Source organism: Dasypus novemcinctus, chromosome 17 (assembly GCF_030445035.2).
Source record: "Dasypus novemcinctus isolate mDasNov1 chromosome 17, mDasNov1.1.hap2, whole genome shotgun sequence".
Classification (NCBI taxonomy): Eukaryota; Metazoa; Chordata; class Mammalia; order Cingulata; family Dasypodidae; genus Dasypus; species Dasypus novemcinctus.
Window position 1 is genome coordinate 66,712,395 of NC_080689.1, and position 19,392 is coordinate 66,731,786.

A 19,392-nucleotide genomic window follows, 5' to 3' on the forward strand; every position below is an offset into this window, starting at 1 on the left:
GTTTACTGTTCTTTTTCTAATTTTCACAGTTGTTTAATTAGATCTTTGATTTTAGCTCTTCTTTTTTAATATAGGCATTTCAGGCTATAAATTTCCCTCTCAGTATTACCTTTGCCATACCCCATAGGTTTTTTTTATTTTTAATTTTTAATTTTATTCCCCTCCCCCTTGCAGCTTGCTTGCTGTCTGCTCTCTGTGTCCATTTGCTCTGCATTCTTCTGTGTTTTTTACTTGTCTACCTTTTTTTTGGTTGAGGCATCTTGCTGAGTTGGCTCTCCGCGGCTCTTGTGGGCCGGGTGGCACTCCGTGGCGTCTGAGGGCCGGTGTCTGCAGGCCAGGCACCACTCCATGGTGCTTGCGGGCCGGGCAGCTCCCCACAACATGTAGGCGAACCTGCCATCACAAGGAGGCCCTGGGACACGAACCTAGGGCCTCCCATATGGTAGACGGGAACCCAACTAATTGAGCCACAGCCGCTTCCCACCCCATAAGTTTTGATGTTGTGTTATCCTTTTCATTTGTCTCAATATTTTTATTAATTTCACTTATAATTTCTTCTTTGGCCCACTCATTGTTTAGCCTCCACACATTGGAGAATTTTCCCCTTTCCTGTTTATTACTGATTTCCAGTTTCATTCCATTATGATCTGAGGAGGTGTTTTGTGTAAATTCAATCTTTTTATGTTTATTTAGACCTGCCTTTTGACCCGACATGTGATCTAGCCTACAGAAATATCCATTGACACTTGAGAAGAATGTATAACCCACTGATTTGGGATGCAGTATTCTGTCTATATCTCTTAGGTCTAGCTTCTTTAACATATTGTTCAGATTCTCTGTTTCCTTGTTGATCTTACATCTAGTTGTTCTATCTAGATGTGTTAAAGGCTCCAGCTATTATTGTAGAGATGTCTCTTTCTCCCTTCAGTTTTGTCAGAGTTCACCTCATGTATTTTGGGGGAACCCAGATTAGGTGCATGGGTGTTTATGACTGTTATTTTTTCCTGGTGGATTTTCCTTTTATTAATATATATTGGACTTCTGTATCTCATAACTTTTTGCATTTAAAGTCTGTTTTGTCCAATATTATTAGTACAGCTATTCCTGCTCTTTTTTGGTTACTGTTTGCGTGGAGTATATTTTTTCAGCCGGTTTGTATCCCTGGGTCTAGGTGAGTCTCTTGTAAGCAGCATAAGGATAGCTCTTGTTTTTTGTTTTTTGTTTTAAATCTATTCTGTCTGCCTATATGTTTTGATTGGGGAGTTTAATCCACTTACATTCAGTGATATCATTGTAAATGCCTCATTTACTTCCACCATTTTATTTTTTGGTTTTCATATATTATATCTTATTTTCATCTGTCTTACTAATTTGGTTATCCTTTCTGCTCTTCTTTTCTTCTACACTCTCCTCCAAGCTTCTTCTGTCTCTTTCTTTTGGGCTATAAGGCTCCCTTTAATATTTCCTGCAAAGGTAGATTCTTTTTTATGAAATACCTTTTTTCCTGTTTGTGAATATTTTTAAATTACCTTCATATTTGAAGGGCACTTTCACTGGATAAAAAATTCTCGACTTGCAGTTTTTCTCTTTTAGTATCCTAATTTTATCATACCACTGTCTTCTTGTCTCCATGGTTACTAAAGAGAAATCTGCAGTGAGTCTTACCTGGCATCCCTTGTATATGATGGTTTGCTTTTTGTGTACTTTTCAGTCTGTCAGCAGATGGCGCTCTTTGGAAGATCTCGAAGGTCAGAGTCCAGATTCTAGGGGTGGAGGTGGGGAAATGCATGCAAAAATAATGTCCTAGGGCGTGCCAAGACTCACAAACAAACTTTCACAGAAGCTGTTCCCCTCTCTTGGCTGACTGCACCTTCCCTCCCACTGCCTTCTCAGCATCCAGCCCAAGCAGTAGGGAGGGTGTTTGAGAAGGCAAATTACCTTTATCTCCCTGCTGGCTATCAGCTCAAACAATGTCGCAACCCCATCCAGCCTGAAAGTGTGAGACCCTTCCAAGGAAGCAGACCAAATTCTCTGAATATGCAGTCAGCTGTGTCCCTCCTTCTCTCATCTCTTGGGTCAAGGACTTCTGTAATTCCCTCCATCTGCAGCCACGGCCGTCTGCAGATTGCCATTTGCTTCAAAGCTGGGGGGATGGGTGCTGCAGCAACTCCTGCATCCTTTTTCACAGGATTTTTCCAGCCAGTCTAGACTCCTTTCCTTCACTTCTTTCTCTTCTGGGAGGTGTCTCACCTTCCCCTGCTGTCCTAAGCCCCAGAGCAGCCCTCCAGTGTCTTCCTGTCCTCTGTCAATTTTTTTTGGCGAGAAGTGATCCTTCCGCTTCTCTAATTCTAGTTCTTCCTGTTTTGAGATTTGGTCTCTGATTTGAAGTATTTCTTCTTTTTTAAATGTCAGCATTTAAAACTAGAGGGACTAATTTTCTGGGGATTGAGCCCAGATCCTCACGTGTGGGAGCCAGTGCCCAACCACTGAGCCATACCAGCTCCGCTGAGCTTTTTTATTTGCTTACTTGTTGTTTGTTCTGAGGTTTTTTTGCTTTTTAGGAGGCACTGGGGATTGAATTTGGGACCACATGTGGGAAGCAGGCACTCAACCACTTGAGCCACATCCACTCACCAATGCTGCATCTTTAAATCTCCTCTGCCTCTGCTCCTGTCCAGGGAGGATTGACACAATGGCTGCTGCTGCCTTTGGGGTGGGTTGAAACAATCTTGCCCCAGACCTGGGATCCGGCAATCCAACTTTGCTAATCAAAAGTTGTGATCAGGAACAGATGTGGCTCAAGCAGTTGAGTACCCACCTCCCACATGGGAGGTTCTGGTTTCAATTCTCTGTGCCTCCTAAAGAAAACAAGCAAAACAACAAGCAGACAGATGAGGGAGCCAACTCAGGGGAGCTGATTTAGCTAAGTGGTCCAGCATCAGCCTCCCACATATGAGGTCTTGGGTTCAATCCCTGGTCCCAGTAACTCAAAAATAAAAAAAGTTATGATCAGTGACTGGCCATGTTCACCCTTGTTCTTGGGGATGAGGATTTTTATCTCCCTTTCCATCACCAGCAGCTAGCCAGGGGCTGGACGCCATAGCGGTCAGCTATGAGAATGTGGCATGGGTGCCAGTAGCTGCCTGCAGAGAAAGCAGTTTATTGTTCTTTACTATAATTTATCATCCTCTTCCTCACCATCTTCCCTGGATGTTGTACAGTGTTCTTCTGGCCTCTGGAGTTTCAAAATAGTTGTTTCAGACAGTTCCTGCCTGTTTAATAGTTGTTTCTGTGGAGGAACTGAGTCTTAGAGCTCCTTACTCCATCTTCCCCAGAAAGCTCTTAATGTAACATTGCTACTTAGTATCTGGATTTCTGCGAGTCCATGAATTTTTTGTTACTGGACTGCCAAGAAGTAAGAACAGAGATTGAGTAAAGCATTTAAAAAACTTACATAGCAATTTGACAGTAATTTTGTGTGTTTTTTAACTAGAAACCAAATGTCTGGGCCTGTGTTTTATAGTTTGTGTTTGTATGTCTTTTTATTTCATTTATCTAGTTAGTAATTTTTACTCCATTTTACCTAATGTATTGGTGTGCAATGAATTGGAAGTAGGAAAAACTGGTCCGCTTAAATAGTTTGAGAAGTGATGCTCTGAAACGTGTTACTGATGTAACAATAAACATTTAAGACCGACAACATGAATAATATAATACTATAAACTAAGAAGGGCTAAGAATCCACTAGGAAATAATGCAGCTAATAAGAATTCAGTAAAGTGGTCACGTGTAAAGAATATTGTAGCTTTATTTTTGGGCACTTTTTCCAGTTTTATTGTAATCAAATTGTAAAATTTCATTATGTAAAACCAAGTCTATTGTTTTAATGATGAGACCTAACTGTTAAAGTGTAGCAGAAATGCCTGCATGATCCAGCACTTTTAGAGGATGGGTAGTAAAGGGAAGAGTTCTCAAATGTAGTTAATATCATGAGAAACATGGGAAAGAACAACTTTAATTTTGCTAAACTTTGATGAGAATATGATTATATAGGAAGTTATATCTTGCTTGAGTGGCCATTTTAATCTAAATGTCAATATGCATGGTAACCTGATTAATGATTTAACATGTTTTTCTTCAATATTTTTGTTTTAGAGAACAGAATCTTGGCATTGTCTTCCTCAAGAAGTGGACTCTTCCCATACCTTGATTACTTCCCAGAGGAGGTTTAATGTGAGAGAGGAAGGGTCTGAAGTTACAGACGTCCCCTCTGTGGAGGAAGGATCATTGACCCACTCAGAAAATCAAGTAAAGGAACACAACAGAGATTTCTTATGTTCTCCCTTGCTAGGTAATGCCTCTTTATTTTTAACTAGTAGTAATAGCTCACATTTGTAAAACACTGTTGGTGGATTATAAGTCTTACAACTAAGTCCTTTGTTGAGCTGAAAAGCTGTATAGAGCCACTATCAAAGAAAGTAAATTATTTCTGGCTTTCCACATTGGCCAGCTGGTATTGTATGTTAAATGTGCAGGTACCCGCATTTTATCATTTCCTGTTGCTCACAGATAGCAGCAAAAGGTGACAACTTCCTCTCTTGTGGGTGGACTAGGAGTTCTTCTTGGAGTAAACTATATATTATTCTTTGACCAGTTCTCTCAGCAACAGAGACTCCATCCCCCAAAACAACAACAACAAAAAACAGATGTTCATATTACCTTATTTAACAGGAAGAATGGCATTGTTTTACTTTTAAAAATGATCTCTTTAATATCTCTATTAAGAGAGCTATATTCTCATACCTGCTTCCACTTTCAATCTGTTGCAGTATCACACATCATGTAACTTCTGGAAAATTTCAGTGTACCTTTTTGAGAGGATGAGAGTGAATAACGCAAATAATTGCCTAATATTTTGCATGTAATTTTGAACCCTATTCATGTCCTTGAGAGTGTCTTCGGGATGTTCAGAGATCTGTCGTCCACATTTTGATAGAAGCAGTGTGATTTTTATGTATTACTTAAGATGGAAAGAAACACTCATAATGGTTAAGAGTGCCTGCTAAAAAAAATTAGAGAGCTTAGGTTCAAATCTCACTTAATAGGTATTTGAATGTGGGCGGATTACTTAATGTTTCCCAAGCTTTGAAATCCTGTTTTCTCATTTTTGAGATGGTTATAATACTTCTCTTTCAAAGTTGTTATGTGATCATGTAAATTAGATGCCTCGACCATGGCAGGCTCTCAACAAACGGTGGTGGCTGCGGCTGCTGCTCTTTTATTATTTTATTGTTTTAATGCTTTTAGAAACTTTCAGATGGTAGCATATTTAGGTTCTTTAAAGTATTACATGAGTAAGTTAAACAATTGATTTACAGCACACCCAGCATTTTTATATTTGAAACTTTGCAGTCATACAAGACAGCTTTGCTTCTCCTGATTTGCCTTTGCTGACATGTCTGACACAAGATCAAGAAATTGGGCCTGATTCTTTATTTCACCAAAGTGAACTACATTTTGAACCTCTGAGGTTGGGTGATTTATTTTTTTATTTGCTTGTAACCTTCCTGCTCTTTCTTTTCTTGTTCTAAATTACTAATGTTAATGATTCAGGTTAAGGTGGGACTCTGGGGTGAGTGTTAGATCTTCTCAGCACATACTCTGAAAGTAATCAAGGCCCCAACTTGAGACATGATTTATGTTAATTTGCCATAGTAATATACATGCAGAAATGAACCAGGTGACTTTAAGTTTACTTAAACATAATTAAAATTATTGTTCTTTAGAATAGTCATAATGGGAGATAAGGCTGGAATTTTTAAAAACATTTTTAGAATTTTCCAGGAATATAAGTGTTCCTGTTTTACAACTGAAAAACAAACAAAAAACCAAAACATCTTGAATTAGAAACTACAGATGTTTAGAAAGTAAAAAGTAACTCCTGATTGCCTCTTCTTTTATGTATTGCTTCATGGTCACTTTTTTGAAGTACTCTGTGCACATTAGATCAGGGGTTCTTAACTTTTTTTGTTCCACAGACCCCTTTGCCAGTCAAGTGAAAACCATGGACCCCTTTTAAGTCCACACTAAACTGTGTATTAATAAATATATCACACTCGCACCAGCACGTCCCCACAAGAATAGTGTTTTTTTTTTAATTCAAGCTCACAGACTCCTTGTTAAGAACCCTTGCATTAGATCATCAACCAGTGATTAAGTTACTGTTATATTTTGGGCGTACATCACTTCTTGAGTGATTTTCAAGAGGCTAATAAATGCTTAGTGAAAGAATTCAGGTTAAATGAATATAAAATCATGATAGGTGATAAACTAAACATTTTAATTAGCAAAATATGAAAGGCTATTTAGAATTTCTTATTTACCGAATCCTTTTTTTGGCAATATGAAAATCCAATTCTGTATTTGTTATTTTAGAAGAAGCTAGAGAAAATATCAGGGTCATAGGGAGGTAGCTCACTTTCTGGTTAGAACAAAATTTGCTTTGTTCTGTAATTAGCCACCTTAAAGGAATTTGAAATTAGGAGAATTTTGTTTTTCAACACACTTCGAATAGCCTTGATTTCAGTGACATAACCATTTTCTATTTTTTTTTTCATATTAGTATTTAAAAATTAAGTGTTTTAAATTTTATTAATTTATTGACTTTTAATTGTATATTTTCAGGGGAATTCCTGATAGGTCTGAAGACACTGAATGGCTTTCTCGGCCATCAGAAGTTAATGAAGCTTTATTCCAGGCAGCCTCAGAAGTAGTTTCAGACTTAGTTAACAGTTGCTTTAGTGTATCTCACCACCCACTTATAATCGGTAGTACAGATGCAGGACTGCAACCCTCTTTTTTACCTCCTGAACAAGGGAATAAAGAAGAGACTATTTTATCACATAAAGCTGCTCAACTAAAACCCCCTAAAGACTCTGATAGTAATGATACTCTTTGTTCACATGTGTCACGGAAGACACAAGAAGTTATAGAGCAGCCAGAAACCAATTTAGCTATTAAAGATCAAGTTTCTTTTTCAACTTCATCTAATATATCTAACAAAGAAAGTGACAGTTTGGAAACATCTTGTTCATATGTGCAATGCTGGGAACAGGACACTTTCCAGCAGTCAGAAATATGTTTAACTGGTAAGGACCGTGACAGTTTTTCAGATTCATATGACACAGTCGATAAAAATAAAATTTCCAAGGGTAGGAGCACTTTTGGTGCCCCTTGTTTATATATGCCGTGGAGGAAACACGGAGCTTCGCACCATCCAGAAACATGTCTAACCAGTAAGGATCATGTTTTATTTCCGCATGAAATTGCTTCTCATTTTCATAATAAAGTATCAAATTTTTTCTTGCCTTCTTTGTTGGAAAGAAGAGGTAAAGGGGTTCCCTTGTCCCCTGATAGCCATTATAATGAGAGTGTTGATTTAAGGGCCACACCTGAGAATGAGGTGAAACAAAAAATGGATTCCTTGGAGGATTACAAAAGAAATGAAGACATACCAGGGAAAGAATTATCTCAACATTTCCAACAAAAGGAGACTAGGAATAATTTAGTATCTTTAGATGTACATCCCAGAGCTTCAGAAATACAGCATATTGGAAATGTTGTAGTTTCTGATAATACTATAAAAGTTTCAGAAGCACCTATACTCTCCAGGAGACATGATCCCTCTAAGATGGAGGCTTCTGGTGGTATTCTTCAGACTGTTCCATCCAACTTGGGTGCGATATCAGAACAATTGAATTTCCAAGAGGAAAAAGGCCAAAAGGAAACTTCTGCTTTTGGTGCAGTGGTTGATGCCACTGAAAATGTAGCCTTTGAGGCAGTTATTGCTTCTATTGAGCCTTTTAAGAGAGAAAATACATTAAATGAGATCCAAACTGATAGCAGTACATCTTTAACAAATGCCAGCCAAGAAAGCGAACCAAAAGTCCCATGTCTTTCCCCATCAAATTATAATAATGAAAAATGTTTTTTTGATCAGCTCAGTCATCCACGCTATCAGTCCACTCCTGGGATATTTGAACCAGCAGCTTCAGAATTATGGTTGAATAAAAAAGATGTTGACGACAGCTCCCTGTACTGGCATTCTAATTTAAAATCACCCCCAGCTCTCCAGGAACTGCTCCTTAAACCTTTTTCTGTCATTTCAGAGCTTAAGTCATCTGCTTATTTAAGTGAAAAATCTCACAACCACCAGGCTGTTGGTCTTAGCAGAACACAGCCCCCTTTATTTCAGTGTGATAGAAAAAACGAATCATTTCTTCCCATTGAGAAGATAAAGTCTGATCCTGGTTTTGACCTTGCAGAGAAGGTAGGCTCTTCAAGCATATATCCACCAAAAGTAGCTACTTCAGATTCTTCACTTGTACAAGACTTAAAGCAGCCAACCTCTGAAGAAATTTCAGATTCCTCAAACTGTATCTTGCTTAAGCACGTAGACTCTGATAACATCATTGAAGGTCAGTCTGCAGCTGTAAGAAGCAGCTCATTAGTAAACTTATTGGCATGTGATGAAAAATCACAAAGTACTTCACCATCGACTAGTGATGCATCATTACCGAAAGCTGGTATAGGCCAAGGTGAAATTCCTCAAGGTATAGAAGCCAGTTCCCATATTACTATACATAGAAATATGCAAAAGGACTCCTGTTTTGTAGAGTGCCTGCAGGGGAAGGCCAAGTCTGACGTCATTACTCCAGATGCGGATACTGAATGCTACACGGTAGACAAACATGTTGCTGTACGCAGTGAGAGAATTGCTGAACTACTAATAAGAGAGGTAAGATACACTGAAAATGATGGGGAAAACATTTTCTTCTCCAGTAGTGTTTCAGGAAATGGATTTGTTTTTATTTTACTTTTTATTATTTCCCAGATGTGTGACCAGAGTGACTTGACTAGTGAATAAACTGAGCTAGCAGCTTTAGAAAAATTGCTTGATAATCTAGAGATTTTCGATAGCTCTCTGCACTGGAAACCTATGTTATATCTTTCGCCTAAGGAAGAAAGCAGTCTTGAACAACCTCTGAATTTTTCTATTTGACACTTCTTACATTGTGGGGAAAGGAATAATTTAGTTGAATTAATACCAGTTTGTGATTTGTAAGTTGGTCTTCATCTGATATCTAGGAATCAGCTCCCTTAATTTGTTAGAAGTTTGCATAAAAGAAATGTTTATGTTTCACATACCGTAGGACTTAGTAAGTTCTATAGTGTCTTGGAAAAGGCCGTTCTTTGAGCTCCTAAGGCCTTTCATATTGAGGTATCCTAACTCTTTTGAGTTTTGCCAGTACAGTGTTAAGATTAGATGCATTTATGGGGATATTCAAATGATTGTCCACTCCCCACCCCTCAACCTTATATATCCATGCCTTGGAATAGGCCCTAGAGTATTTCAAGCTTCTGAAAGATTTTAGTTCATAGGTATCTTGAGAAATGACAAGAGCCAGTATTCTCCAAGGAAGGACACTGAGATATTTAATGTCCAACTTAGACAGTGTCCCCAAAGGGAACTAACTATCCCCTTTCCAAATGAGCAGCACACCTGTGTGTATACACAGTCCTTCCTCTGTTTTTTATCATTATTATTGTTGTATGAATGTACTAAAAATGGTGATTCTGGATGTTAAAAAAATTCTGTGTCATCCTGTATTTAAAGAAAGCTGCTTTTGCCTAAATCCTTGGCTCTCTCGGCTTTAATGTTTCTCTAGTTCCATTGCCTGTCCTCTTTTGTCTAATAGTCTCAGCTCCAAGCTTGGCCCCCCTTCTTCATATATCTTTATATCCTGTTAGCCATTAATTATGTTAGATGATATAGGTGATGTGCTTAGTGATACACCTGGCACCTAGTAGATGCTCAGTAATATTACTTCCCTTTTCCTATTACTTCATGTACAAGATTGGTATCTCATTGAAAAGCTACTAGTTTGGGTTGCTATTATATTTAGTCCTTTAGTTTTATACAGTTGATAAGAGAAAATGAACAAAGATATTAAGATCAACTTTTGGTTTTTTAAATAATTTATTTAATAGAGAGAACCCATTAGTTAAGCTTTATTTTATTTAGTATTCTAAAGCATGCATTGTTTAATTCTGACTTTCAATCTAATAATGATGAGTATGAAAATTATAGCTAATGCTTATTACTCTATACTCAAATGCTATGCTGAGAAGTTTGCATATATACAAACTTTCAATCTCTCCTATCAGGTACATATTATTAATACCCTTATTTTACAGTTGAGGACGTTAAGGAACTTGGCTCTTGATCATTTAGCAAATAACGGAACCAGGATTTGAACCTATACTTATCTGTGTCCTTAACCATTATAGGATAAACTACCTTCTGACTTAACTAATTCTTCAGTAAAAGCAAGGTTGTTTTTGGTAGGTCAAGTAAAGTATTTGCATTATTGTGGCAAGAGTGAAGGTTTTGAAGATCCTTAAAAGTAAATTTCCATATGAATTGAAAAAATATAATCTGTTTTAAACTTCGAGTTTCTAAATTGTTTGATAATACCACTTTTGTGCCTTACTGACAGCTTTTCAAGTAGATAAAATATATTTAAAGAAATAAAGGTATAATTCAGTTAAAGGTGATGTACTGACATTTGCTTTGACCACTCTTCCAAACTTTACCTGCTGCTAATTGTAGTTTTAAGTTTCTTCTTTCAGCCTAGGGAAGATGCTGCTGCTGTTCCTTGTATTGTCCTCACTCTTAGCCGTGTTCTACCTATGATCTGGGAGTTACTTAATGCCAGTATTAGGGAAACAAGGAGTCAGATACGGCATTTACCTTCTGGCATGACTCAGCGTGCTTGCAGGGGATTGCCTACTCCTTGGTTTCTTTCTTCCTCTCCTCATCTGTATCTTAGGGGATGCATCCATATCTGCTTGTCTTCTATATTATGTACCCATATTCTTTAAATGATTATTTGGACACCTACTTTAGTATGATGCAGCTTGGGGCTGTGGAAAGAGCATGGGATATTTGAAGTCAAAACCCAAGTCAGTCACCTGTTAGCTTTGTGCCTTGGGCAAATGACTTTGGAAGATCACTTTTCTCATCTACATAAAGAAATAAAAATATGAATAATCTACTTCATACATTGTTATATTCAGTAAGAATACCGAATATAACAAGGTATATAGCACCTATGCAGTGTCTTCTGTTAGTTCCCTTCCCCTATCACTTCACTGAAGCTAAATTTTTACCATTGATCTCCTAGTCTGTTGTTATTCTTGGTAGCATATGATATTCTTGTAGGTTCTGTGATAAAATACTATTTTAGTATCCCTTATTTTGGTCATGTAGCTCTAAATATTATTTAAGTTTTACTCTTCAGATTTCTATTTGTGATTGGTGATATTTTCTCCCCTTCAGAGACCTGTTTCCCTCTCAAGACTTAAGTAATTATTTCTGAATAAATGATTATCTCTGTATTTTATACTCTAATATTTCTTCTGAGTTAGGCTCGTATGCAATTTTGCAATTTTTCTTGTGAATGTATCTATCCCTTCAAATACAACTTCTTGTCTGTATCAGAATAAATCATATTTTTCCTAAAACTGTGGTGACATGTAGACTTTCTGAGTTCTTATTAGCAGTTTTTTAGTTTCTTAGTCATTTTTTACTCTTTCTTCATTATTGATTTTAAAAGTAGGAAATAAACTAATCTTAATTTTTTTTCTCCCTGATTCCCTCCCATTTTCAATTAGTGATGAAATTCTGTGGATTTCTTAAATAAATACTTCTCATGATTTTCATTGTCCATTTTCTTTTGTATTATTATTTTATTAGCCCTGTATTTTCAGGCTTAGATATAATGAAATTTTATTGAAGTCAAGATTGAAGGGGGAGGGGGAGGGAGAAAATAAATAAATAAATAAAAGGTCTTTAGAAGACTTTATTTAATTTATTTATTTTAAAGATTTATTTATTTATTTCTCTCCCCTTCCCCACCGCCCCGGTTGTCTGTCCTCTGTGTCTGTTTGCTGCATTGCCTTCTTTGTCCACTTCTGTTCCCATCAGCAGCACGGGAATCTGTGTTTCTTTTGGTTGAGTCATCTTGTGTCAGCTCTCTGTGTGGGTGGCGCCATCCTTAGGCAGGCTGCACTTTCTTTCACGCTGGCATCTCTCCTTATGGGGCGCACTCCTTGCGCGTGGGGCTCCCCTACACGGGGGTCACCCCTGCGTGGCATGGCACTCCTTGTGCACATCAGCACTGCGCATGGGCCAACTCCACATGGTTCAGGGAGACCTGGGGTTTGAACCGCAGACCTCCCATGTTGTAGGCGGATGCCTTAACCACTGGGCCAAGTCCACTTCCCTAGAAGACTTTAAAAAAATATTGAAATAGAATTTTCTCTTCCTGTATTTGGAAGCTCTGGGAGAAAAATGCTATGAAATGCACATACATAATATATGTAATACATGTGTTAATGAGCTGCACTTCAAAAAAGTCTTCAGGAATGGGGTAATTGAAAACTATTAACTTCTTGTTATGTCTAGTGTAGGATTTCTCAACCTCAGCATTATTGTCATTTTAGACTGGATAGTTCTTTGTTGTGGGGGCTGTCCTGTGCACTGCAAAGTATTTAGCAGAATGCCTGACCTCTATCCACAAGATGCCTGTAACACCCTACCCATTTATGATAAAAAAAAAAAAAATGTCTCCAGGCATTGCTGAATGTCCCTTGGCAGGGGAGTGGGGGTGAGAGGGAATCTCACCCGGATGAGAACTTTTGGGCTAGAGACATCTGTATGAACAGTACAAGTTGAATATTTATTCATTTCTATATTCTGTACTTCCTAAGAAAGCTAACTACATAATAGGAAAAAAAGTTAAACCAGGGACAAAAAAAAGCGAAGAAAATTTCAGGCTAATGTGCATTTTTAGACTTTTAAAAAAATTTATTGAAGTATATCATTCATACATAAATATACATAAACAGTAAGTATATAGTAATAGTTATATATGTTATATATGTTTATATATATATATATAAACATCATACAGGACTCTCATAACTCTACCACCAATACCTTGTATTGTTGTTAAATCTTTTAAACTAATGATTGAAGAGTATTGTCAAAATAGTACTACTATCCAAAGTATTTTCCCCCAACCCACCCTATTATTATTATCTTTATATCATTTATATGTGAACATACATAAACAATTAAGTGTATAGTAAAAGTTGTGAACTTACAAAGCAAACATGCATAGCATCATACAGGGGCCCCCTACATCAACCCTCACCAACACCTTACATTGTGGTGAGACGTTTGTAACAAATTATGAAAGAATTTGTCAAAATCTTACTACTAATTATAGTCCTTATCTTACATTTGATGTGCTTTTCCCCCAACCCCCCCATTATTATTTTTTAAATATATTTTTTATGACAAAAGTTGTAAACTTATAAAATAATCATGCACATGTGCAAAATTCCCAAATAGCACCCCTCCATCAACACACCACACTGTGGTGGAATGTTTGTTACAAATAAGATAATATCATCTGATAGTTACCACATCTATGGTGTACATTTGGCTCACGTTTCCATATTGCCCCAGTATCAACACAGTACATCTTTGGCATAGGTGCAACAATATTATATTATTACTGCTAACCACAATCCATAGGTCACTCCAGTTATATTTTTCCCATGCTTCTCCACATTCCCAACACCCTGCAGTAGTGATGTACATTTGGTATAGCTCACAAAGGACACTCTTGCATCTGTACCATCAACCACAATTCTCATCCACCTCTTGGTTTACTGTGCTATCCAGTTCCTAGATTATTCTCTAGCATTCTGTCAATTGGCATTTACATCCCTAGACTACCATGTTCAGCCACATCCCTATTTATAAACTAGCTGTTACTATTTGTTACCATCCACTCTATACATTGCCACACTTTCACAGTAAAGCTAATTAAAACTTCTATACATACATTAAACATCAGTAGTCCATCTCCATCTTTTATCTCCTTTAAGGATCCACCATCTACCACCAGGTCTTGAAGATATTTTCCTGTAATTTCTTCTAGAAGTTGTATGGTTCTAGCTTTTATTTTTAGGTTTTTGATCCATTTTGAGTTAATTTTTAGATAAGGTATGAGATAGGGGTCCCCTTTCCTTCTTTTGGCTATGGATATCCAGTTCTTTCAGCACCAATTTTGAATGGACTCTTCTGCCCAAGCTGTGTGGGTTTTAAGGCTGGTCAAAAGTCACTTGACCATATGTGTGAGGGTGTGTTTCTCAACCATCAGTTTGGTTCCATTGGTCTTTGTGTCTGTCTTTCTGCCAGTACCATGCTGTTTTTATCACTATAGCTAGGTAATAATATGATTTAAAGTGTTGAGATGAGGGTTCACTTTTCCTTTTTATGATGTTTCTGGCTATTCAGGACTCCTTACCCTTCCAAATAAATTTAATGATCATGTTTTCAATTTTTTCTTTAATGCTGGTGGAATTTTTATTGGTATTACATTAACTCTGTATATCAATTTGAATAGAATTGACGTCTTAATGATATTTAGTCTTCCAGTCCATGAGCATGGAATGTTCTTCCAGTTATTTAGGCCTTTTTTTATTTCTTTTAACATCGAGTTGCAGTTTTCTGAATACACGTGCTTTACATTGTTGGTTAAGTTTATTTCTGACTATTTGAGTTTTATCTGTCATATTTTATTTTTTGCCACTTCTAGTTAACTTTTATTATAATCTTTAATTCTAGACTCTTCCAGGCCTCTCTCTCCTGTCTTTCCTTTTCGGGCTCTAGCACACCCTTTAGTGTTTCCTGAAAATTTGGTCTTTTGCTTTGAAATTCTCAGTTTCTATTTCTCTGTGAATATTCTAATCTTGCCCTCATTTTTGAAGACAAGATTCTTGGCTGGAAGTTCTTCTCTTGTAGTATCTTAAATATATCAGACCACTGTGTTATTGTGTCCATGGTTTCTGGTAAGAAATCGGCACTTAATCTTTTTGGGTATCCCTTATATGTTATGCATTGCTTTTCTTTTGCTATTCTCAGAATTCTCTGTCTTTGGCATTTGACGTTCTAAATAATATGAGTCTCAGAGTTGGTCTTTTCAGATTTTTTCGGATGGGAATACATTTTGCTTCTTGGACATGGCTATCTGTGTCTTTCAATAGGGTTGGGAAATTTTCGACCATTATGTCTTCAAATACTCCTTATGCCCCTTTTCCCTTCTCTTCTCCTTCTGGGTCACCCTTGACATGTATGTTTGCATCCCTTTTGCTGTCATTTAGTTCCCTGAGACCTTGTTAGATTTTTTTCATTCTTTTCTTCATCTGTTCTTTTTATGTTCATTTTCAGAGGCCATTTCTTCAAGCTCACCAGTCCTTTCTTCTGCCTCCTCTAATCTGCTACTATATAATTCCAGTGTTTTTAAAATTTCATTTATTGTACCTTTCATTCCCATAAGATCTTCTATTTTTCTATGTATGCTTTCAGATTCTTCTTTGTGCTCATCCAGTGTCTTTTTTTTTAAGTGTCCATTTTTTGAGGTTTTTAAAAAAATTTTTGTTTTTATATTTCCCTCCCCTTCCCCCCCCCCCAGTTGACTGTTCTCTGTGTCTTTTCGCTGTGTGTTCTTCTTTGTCCACTTCTGTTGTCAGCAGCATGGGAATCTGTGTTTCTTTTTGTTGCGTCAGCTCTCCGTGTGTGCGGCACCATTCTTGGGCAGGCTGCACTTTCTTTCGCGCTGGGCAACTCTCCTTACGGGGTGCACTCCTTGCACGTGGGGCTCCCTTACGCAGGGACACCCCTGCGTGGCATGGTACTCCTTGCGCACATCAGCACTGTGCATGGGCCAGCTCCACATGGGTCAAGGAGGCCCAGGGTTTGAACCGCGGACCTCCCATGTGGTGGACGGACACTCTAACCACTGGGCCAAGTCCGCTTCCCTCCAGTGTCTTAATATCCTTAATCTCTTTAGCCATCTCATTGAATTTATCGAGGTTTGTTTGAACATCTGTGATTAGTTATCTTAACTCCTTTATACCATCTGGAGGCTTATCTTTTTCCTTTAACTGGACCATATCTTCTTGTTTGTTGCTGTGGATTGTAATTTTTTGTTGGTGTCTTGGCATCTGGCTTACTAGAGTATTTATTCTGGATGCAGTTTTTCCCTTTAGTTTAGGCCTTCCTGCCCTTTCTCCTTTGCTGATTGTACAGTAGGAGCCAAGGATGTAGTTGGTGCTTTAAGCTGTGGAGGCTCGTGCTGCCCTCATTGCCCCAGGAACCAATGAAGCTTCTTGCAACTTTTTCCTTTGCCAGGGGTAGGGACAGAGTCACAGCTGTGTGGAATAATCCAAGTCATATAGGCCTAGACTGTAGTTGCCCAGAGAGACTGATGAAGCTTCACTTCCCTTTCTCCCCTGCCTGGGGCAGGGATGGAGCTGCAGGTGTGGACAGCAATTTATGCAGTGTGGGCCCAGGATGACTGCAGTTGCCCTGATAGACTTCCAGTTATTCAGTTTGTGCCAGGCAAAGGTACCTGCAGTTAACTGGATAGGCTGGTGCAGGGCCCACCAGGCTCCTCCCTGCCTGAGGTGGGACTGAAGCCTAGCCTAGGGGTTCAGGCTAATCAGGGTGAAAGAAACTGGTTCCTACCATCACTGTGATTTTCTGTCAGCCTGGCTGCCCCTCATGCTGGGGGTGGAGTCAAAATGGCAGCTACCTGCCTCTTTCTGACTTGAACAGGTTTGCACCCTATCTGTTCCTAGGGTTATACTTTAACCAGCCAAGTATACTAATCAGTAGCTGAAATTGGTAGTCAACCATCTCTTCCTTCACTGTTTTTGGGATATGGAGCTCCCAGGTCCAGCCACAGAGTAGCTCCTGGGGTGGTTTGCGCTGCCAGAATAGGATCATCACCAGCCTCCGTGGCTTAGTAATTTCCCAGAGAGGCTGGCACAGGTCCCCCCAGCTTGCTCTCTGCCGGAGGTGGGTCTGGGCCTAGGCTAGTGCAGCATTCTGATCTGGATGGAAAGAAGCCAGTCCCCACTAGCACTGGGATTTTCAGTCTGCCCTGCTTCCCCTTGTGCCAGGCATGGAGTTAAGATGGTGGCTTCAAGCCTCTTTCCGACTTGGACAGGCTCAAATTTCAGCTGTTCTTAGGATTATGCTTTAGCTCACTGAATTTACTCAGCAGTAGCTGAAGCTGGTGCCCAACCATCTCTTCCTCTCCTGTGTTTGGCAAGTGAAGCTTTCAATTCCAGGTGTGGAACAGCTCCGGAGGTGGCTTGTGCCTCCAGTGGAGGCCTCTGTGGCATGGAGCGCTCTACTTAGAATCTTCTCTGCACATGGGCAATCTCTTCCTTCCATTCCTTCCGGGATGTTGCAGGATGCTCTTCTGGTCTCCTTGAGCCCCCAAACAGGTGCTTCAGCTAGCTCCAGAAAGCTCTGGGTGTTTACTAACTGCCCTTTATCAGGAGCTGATTCTAGGTGCACCTTACTCCACTGCCTTCTTGCTGGTTCTCATTTTTAGACTTTTTCTAAGAGGGTATGACTGAAGTAATCCTTTTAAGAAAATATAGAAACCTAAAAATATGTTTAAAATTATTTTTTCATGGAGAAATAGTTACAGAAAAATTATGCAGAAGATAGAATTTCCATATATTCCCTTATACACCCAGTTTTCCCTATTATTAACCCTTTCATTCATGTGGTACGTTTTTCACAATTGAAGAAACATTATTTTAATTATACTATTAACTGTAGTCCATAACTTTTACTAGTGTTCACTATGTGTCGTATAGTCCTATAGTTTTTTTAAAATTTATCTTAGTGACATATATAACCTAAAATTTCCCTTTTTAACCATATTCAGATATATAACTCAATGGAATGTTAATTATGTTCACAATGTTATGCTACCAACACCACCATCCCACAACTTTTCCAGCACTCCAGACAGAAGCTCTGTACCAATTAAGCATAATATTATTTGTTTCATATGTTTATGATGCATTTTTATATAAGACTATACTGTGAATTTGGTTAAGGAGCCTTGCACATTAATGTACTAAAATCACCAATAATTAGTTTTAGTTTCTTTCCTAGCAAGGATTTATTGAGATGTGAACAAACTATAGTAACTTCCCTTTTAGTACTTTTATTGCACTATCATTTTATATTCCCTCTGACTTTTGTTTCAAGAAATTTGAGAATGGATCTGTTTTTTGGTAACTGATTACAGATGTAATTCTTAGATTCTTTTAAATTTCCTCTAAACATTTTTGGATTTCTTTAAAAAATTTCTCTTATTCTTACCTCTTTCCTCCCCACAACATACTCTTCTCGATTAAAAAAAAAATTCTTGAGCCTTCCTAGAATAATACCATGGTTCAAGCCCTTCAAAGATCATACTCTTGTAAGGAACAAACTTTTGAGTAATAAAACACTTCTAGGCCTACTTTCTGTAATACTTAGTACACAGTCAGCCAGCCTTCCAGGCTCTAAGTATAATCTGAAGAGCCTTCTTGGAGTTCACCAAGCAAGATATGATTTGTATATGCATTCAGTTGAGTTGAATTTATTATCTTAAATAACAAGAATAACTGCATAGTATTAATTTTTATAAAAATGTGTTTTGATTTTTAGAAGATGAAGTCTAAAAATAATATAACCTTATTTTGCTTTCTTCATTTTGTTCCTCTTTACATAGGTAGGTGGTTCTAATCTGGACATTAATCAGACTTTTTCATCTGTATTACCTCCATTTGTTCCTCATGAGCCATCCAGAGAGCCAGACTATCACTCTTCAGATCTCAGAATGTTGAGGATATTTCTTGAGACTGTGCCAGAGACTCTCAAACATTTAGGAGGTATGTAGAAAAAGGAGGTAATAAATGTCTCCTTATGGATAACTTGTGATAATATCTCGATACGACTAGTTCTTACTTTTGGTCTCCTGCATAATGTTAATGCTTTGGATTAGATATGTTTTTAAGTCCTTGGATTTTTAATTTATCTGTTAAATTTTTCATTGCAGTCTACATGACAGCGTTTAGATCTAAATTACATAGAGGAGTCTGATATTAGTTTGTTTCGATATTCCTTTCTGTGACTTGAAGGGAAAAGAAACTATTTGAGAACCTAGAAAAACTGCGCTAGAGTAAATGTACAAGAAAAAAGTGAGAGAGAGTGGGTGTGGATAGGAAATTGAAGGAGATCAATCTTGAAAGCAATGTTATCTCCTTAAGGGAGGTAGGGAATGGTGGGGGTAGATTAGGGGATATGAGAGGAGTGGCTTAGTGAAGCCTCAGATTTTTGGGTGAAGGAAATAGGAGATGGAGCCGAACAAGGATAGCAAAAGGATTGGCAGGTAGTTCTGA

The 19,392-nt window shown here is 38.1% G+C and overlaps 1 protein-coding gene across 6 annotated transcripts in view; it reads left to right on the forward strand.

The window, feature by feature from the left end:
* Positions 1-19,392, forward strand: part of ALMS1 (ALMS1 centrosome and basal body associated protein) — a 315,125-nt gene that overhangs the window by 97,395 nt on the left and 198,338 nt on the right. For 4 of the 6 annotated variants that reach the window (XR_011646196.1, XM_058278920.1, XM_058278919.1 and 1 more), the window contains 4 exons: positions 4,156-4,351; positions 5,413-5,530; positions 6,685-8,797; positions 18,723-18,882. Coding sequence is in view for 5 of the 6 variants with exons in the window: in XM_058278920.1 (XP_058134903.1) it covers positions 4,156-4,351; positions 5,413-5,530; positions 6,685-8,797; positions 18,723-18,882 (2,587 nt within the window). In the remaining variant the exon portion in view is untranslated. The remainder of the gene's footprint in view (positions 1-4,155; positions 4,352-5,412; positions 5,531-6,684; positions 8,798-18,722; positions 18,883-19,392) is intronic. The other 2 variants (XM_058278922.1, XM_058278923.1) reach the window with 1 other exon arrangement.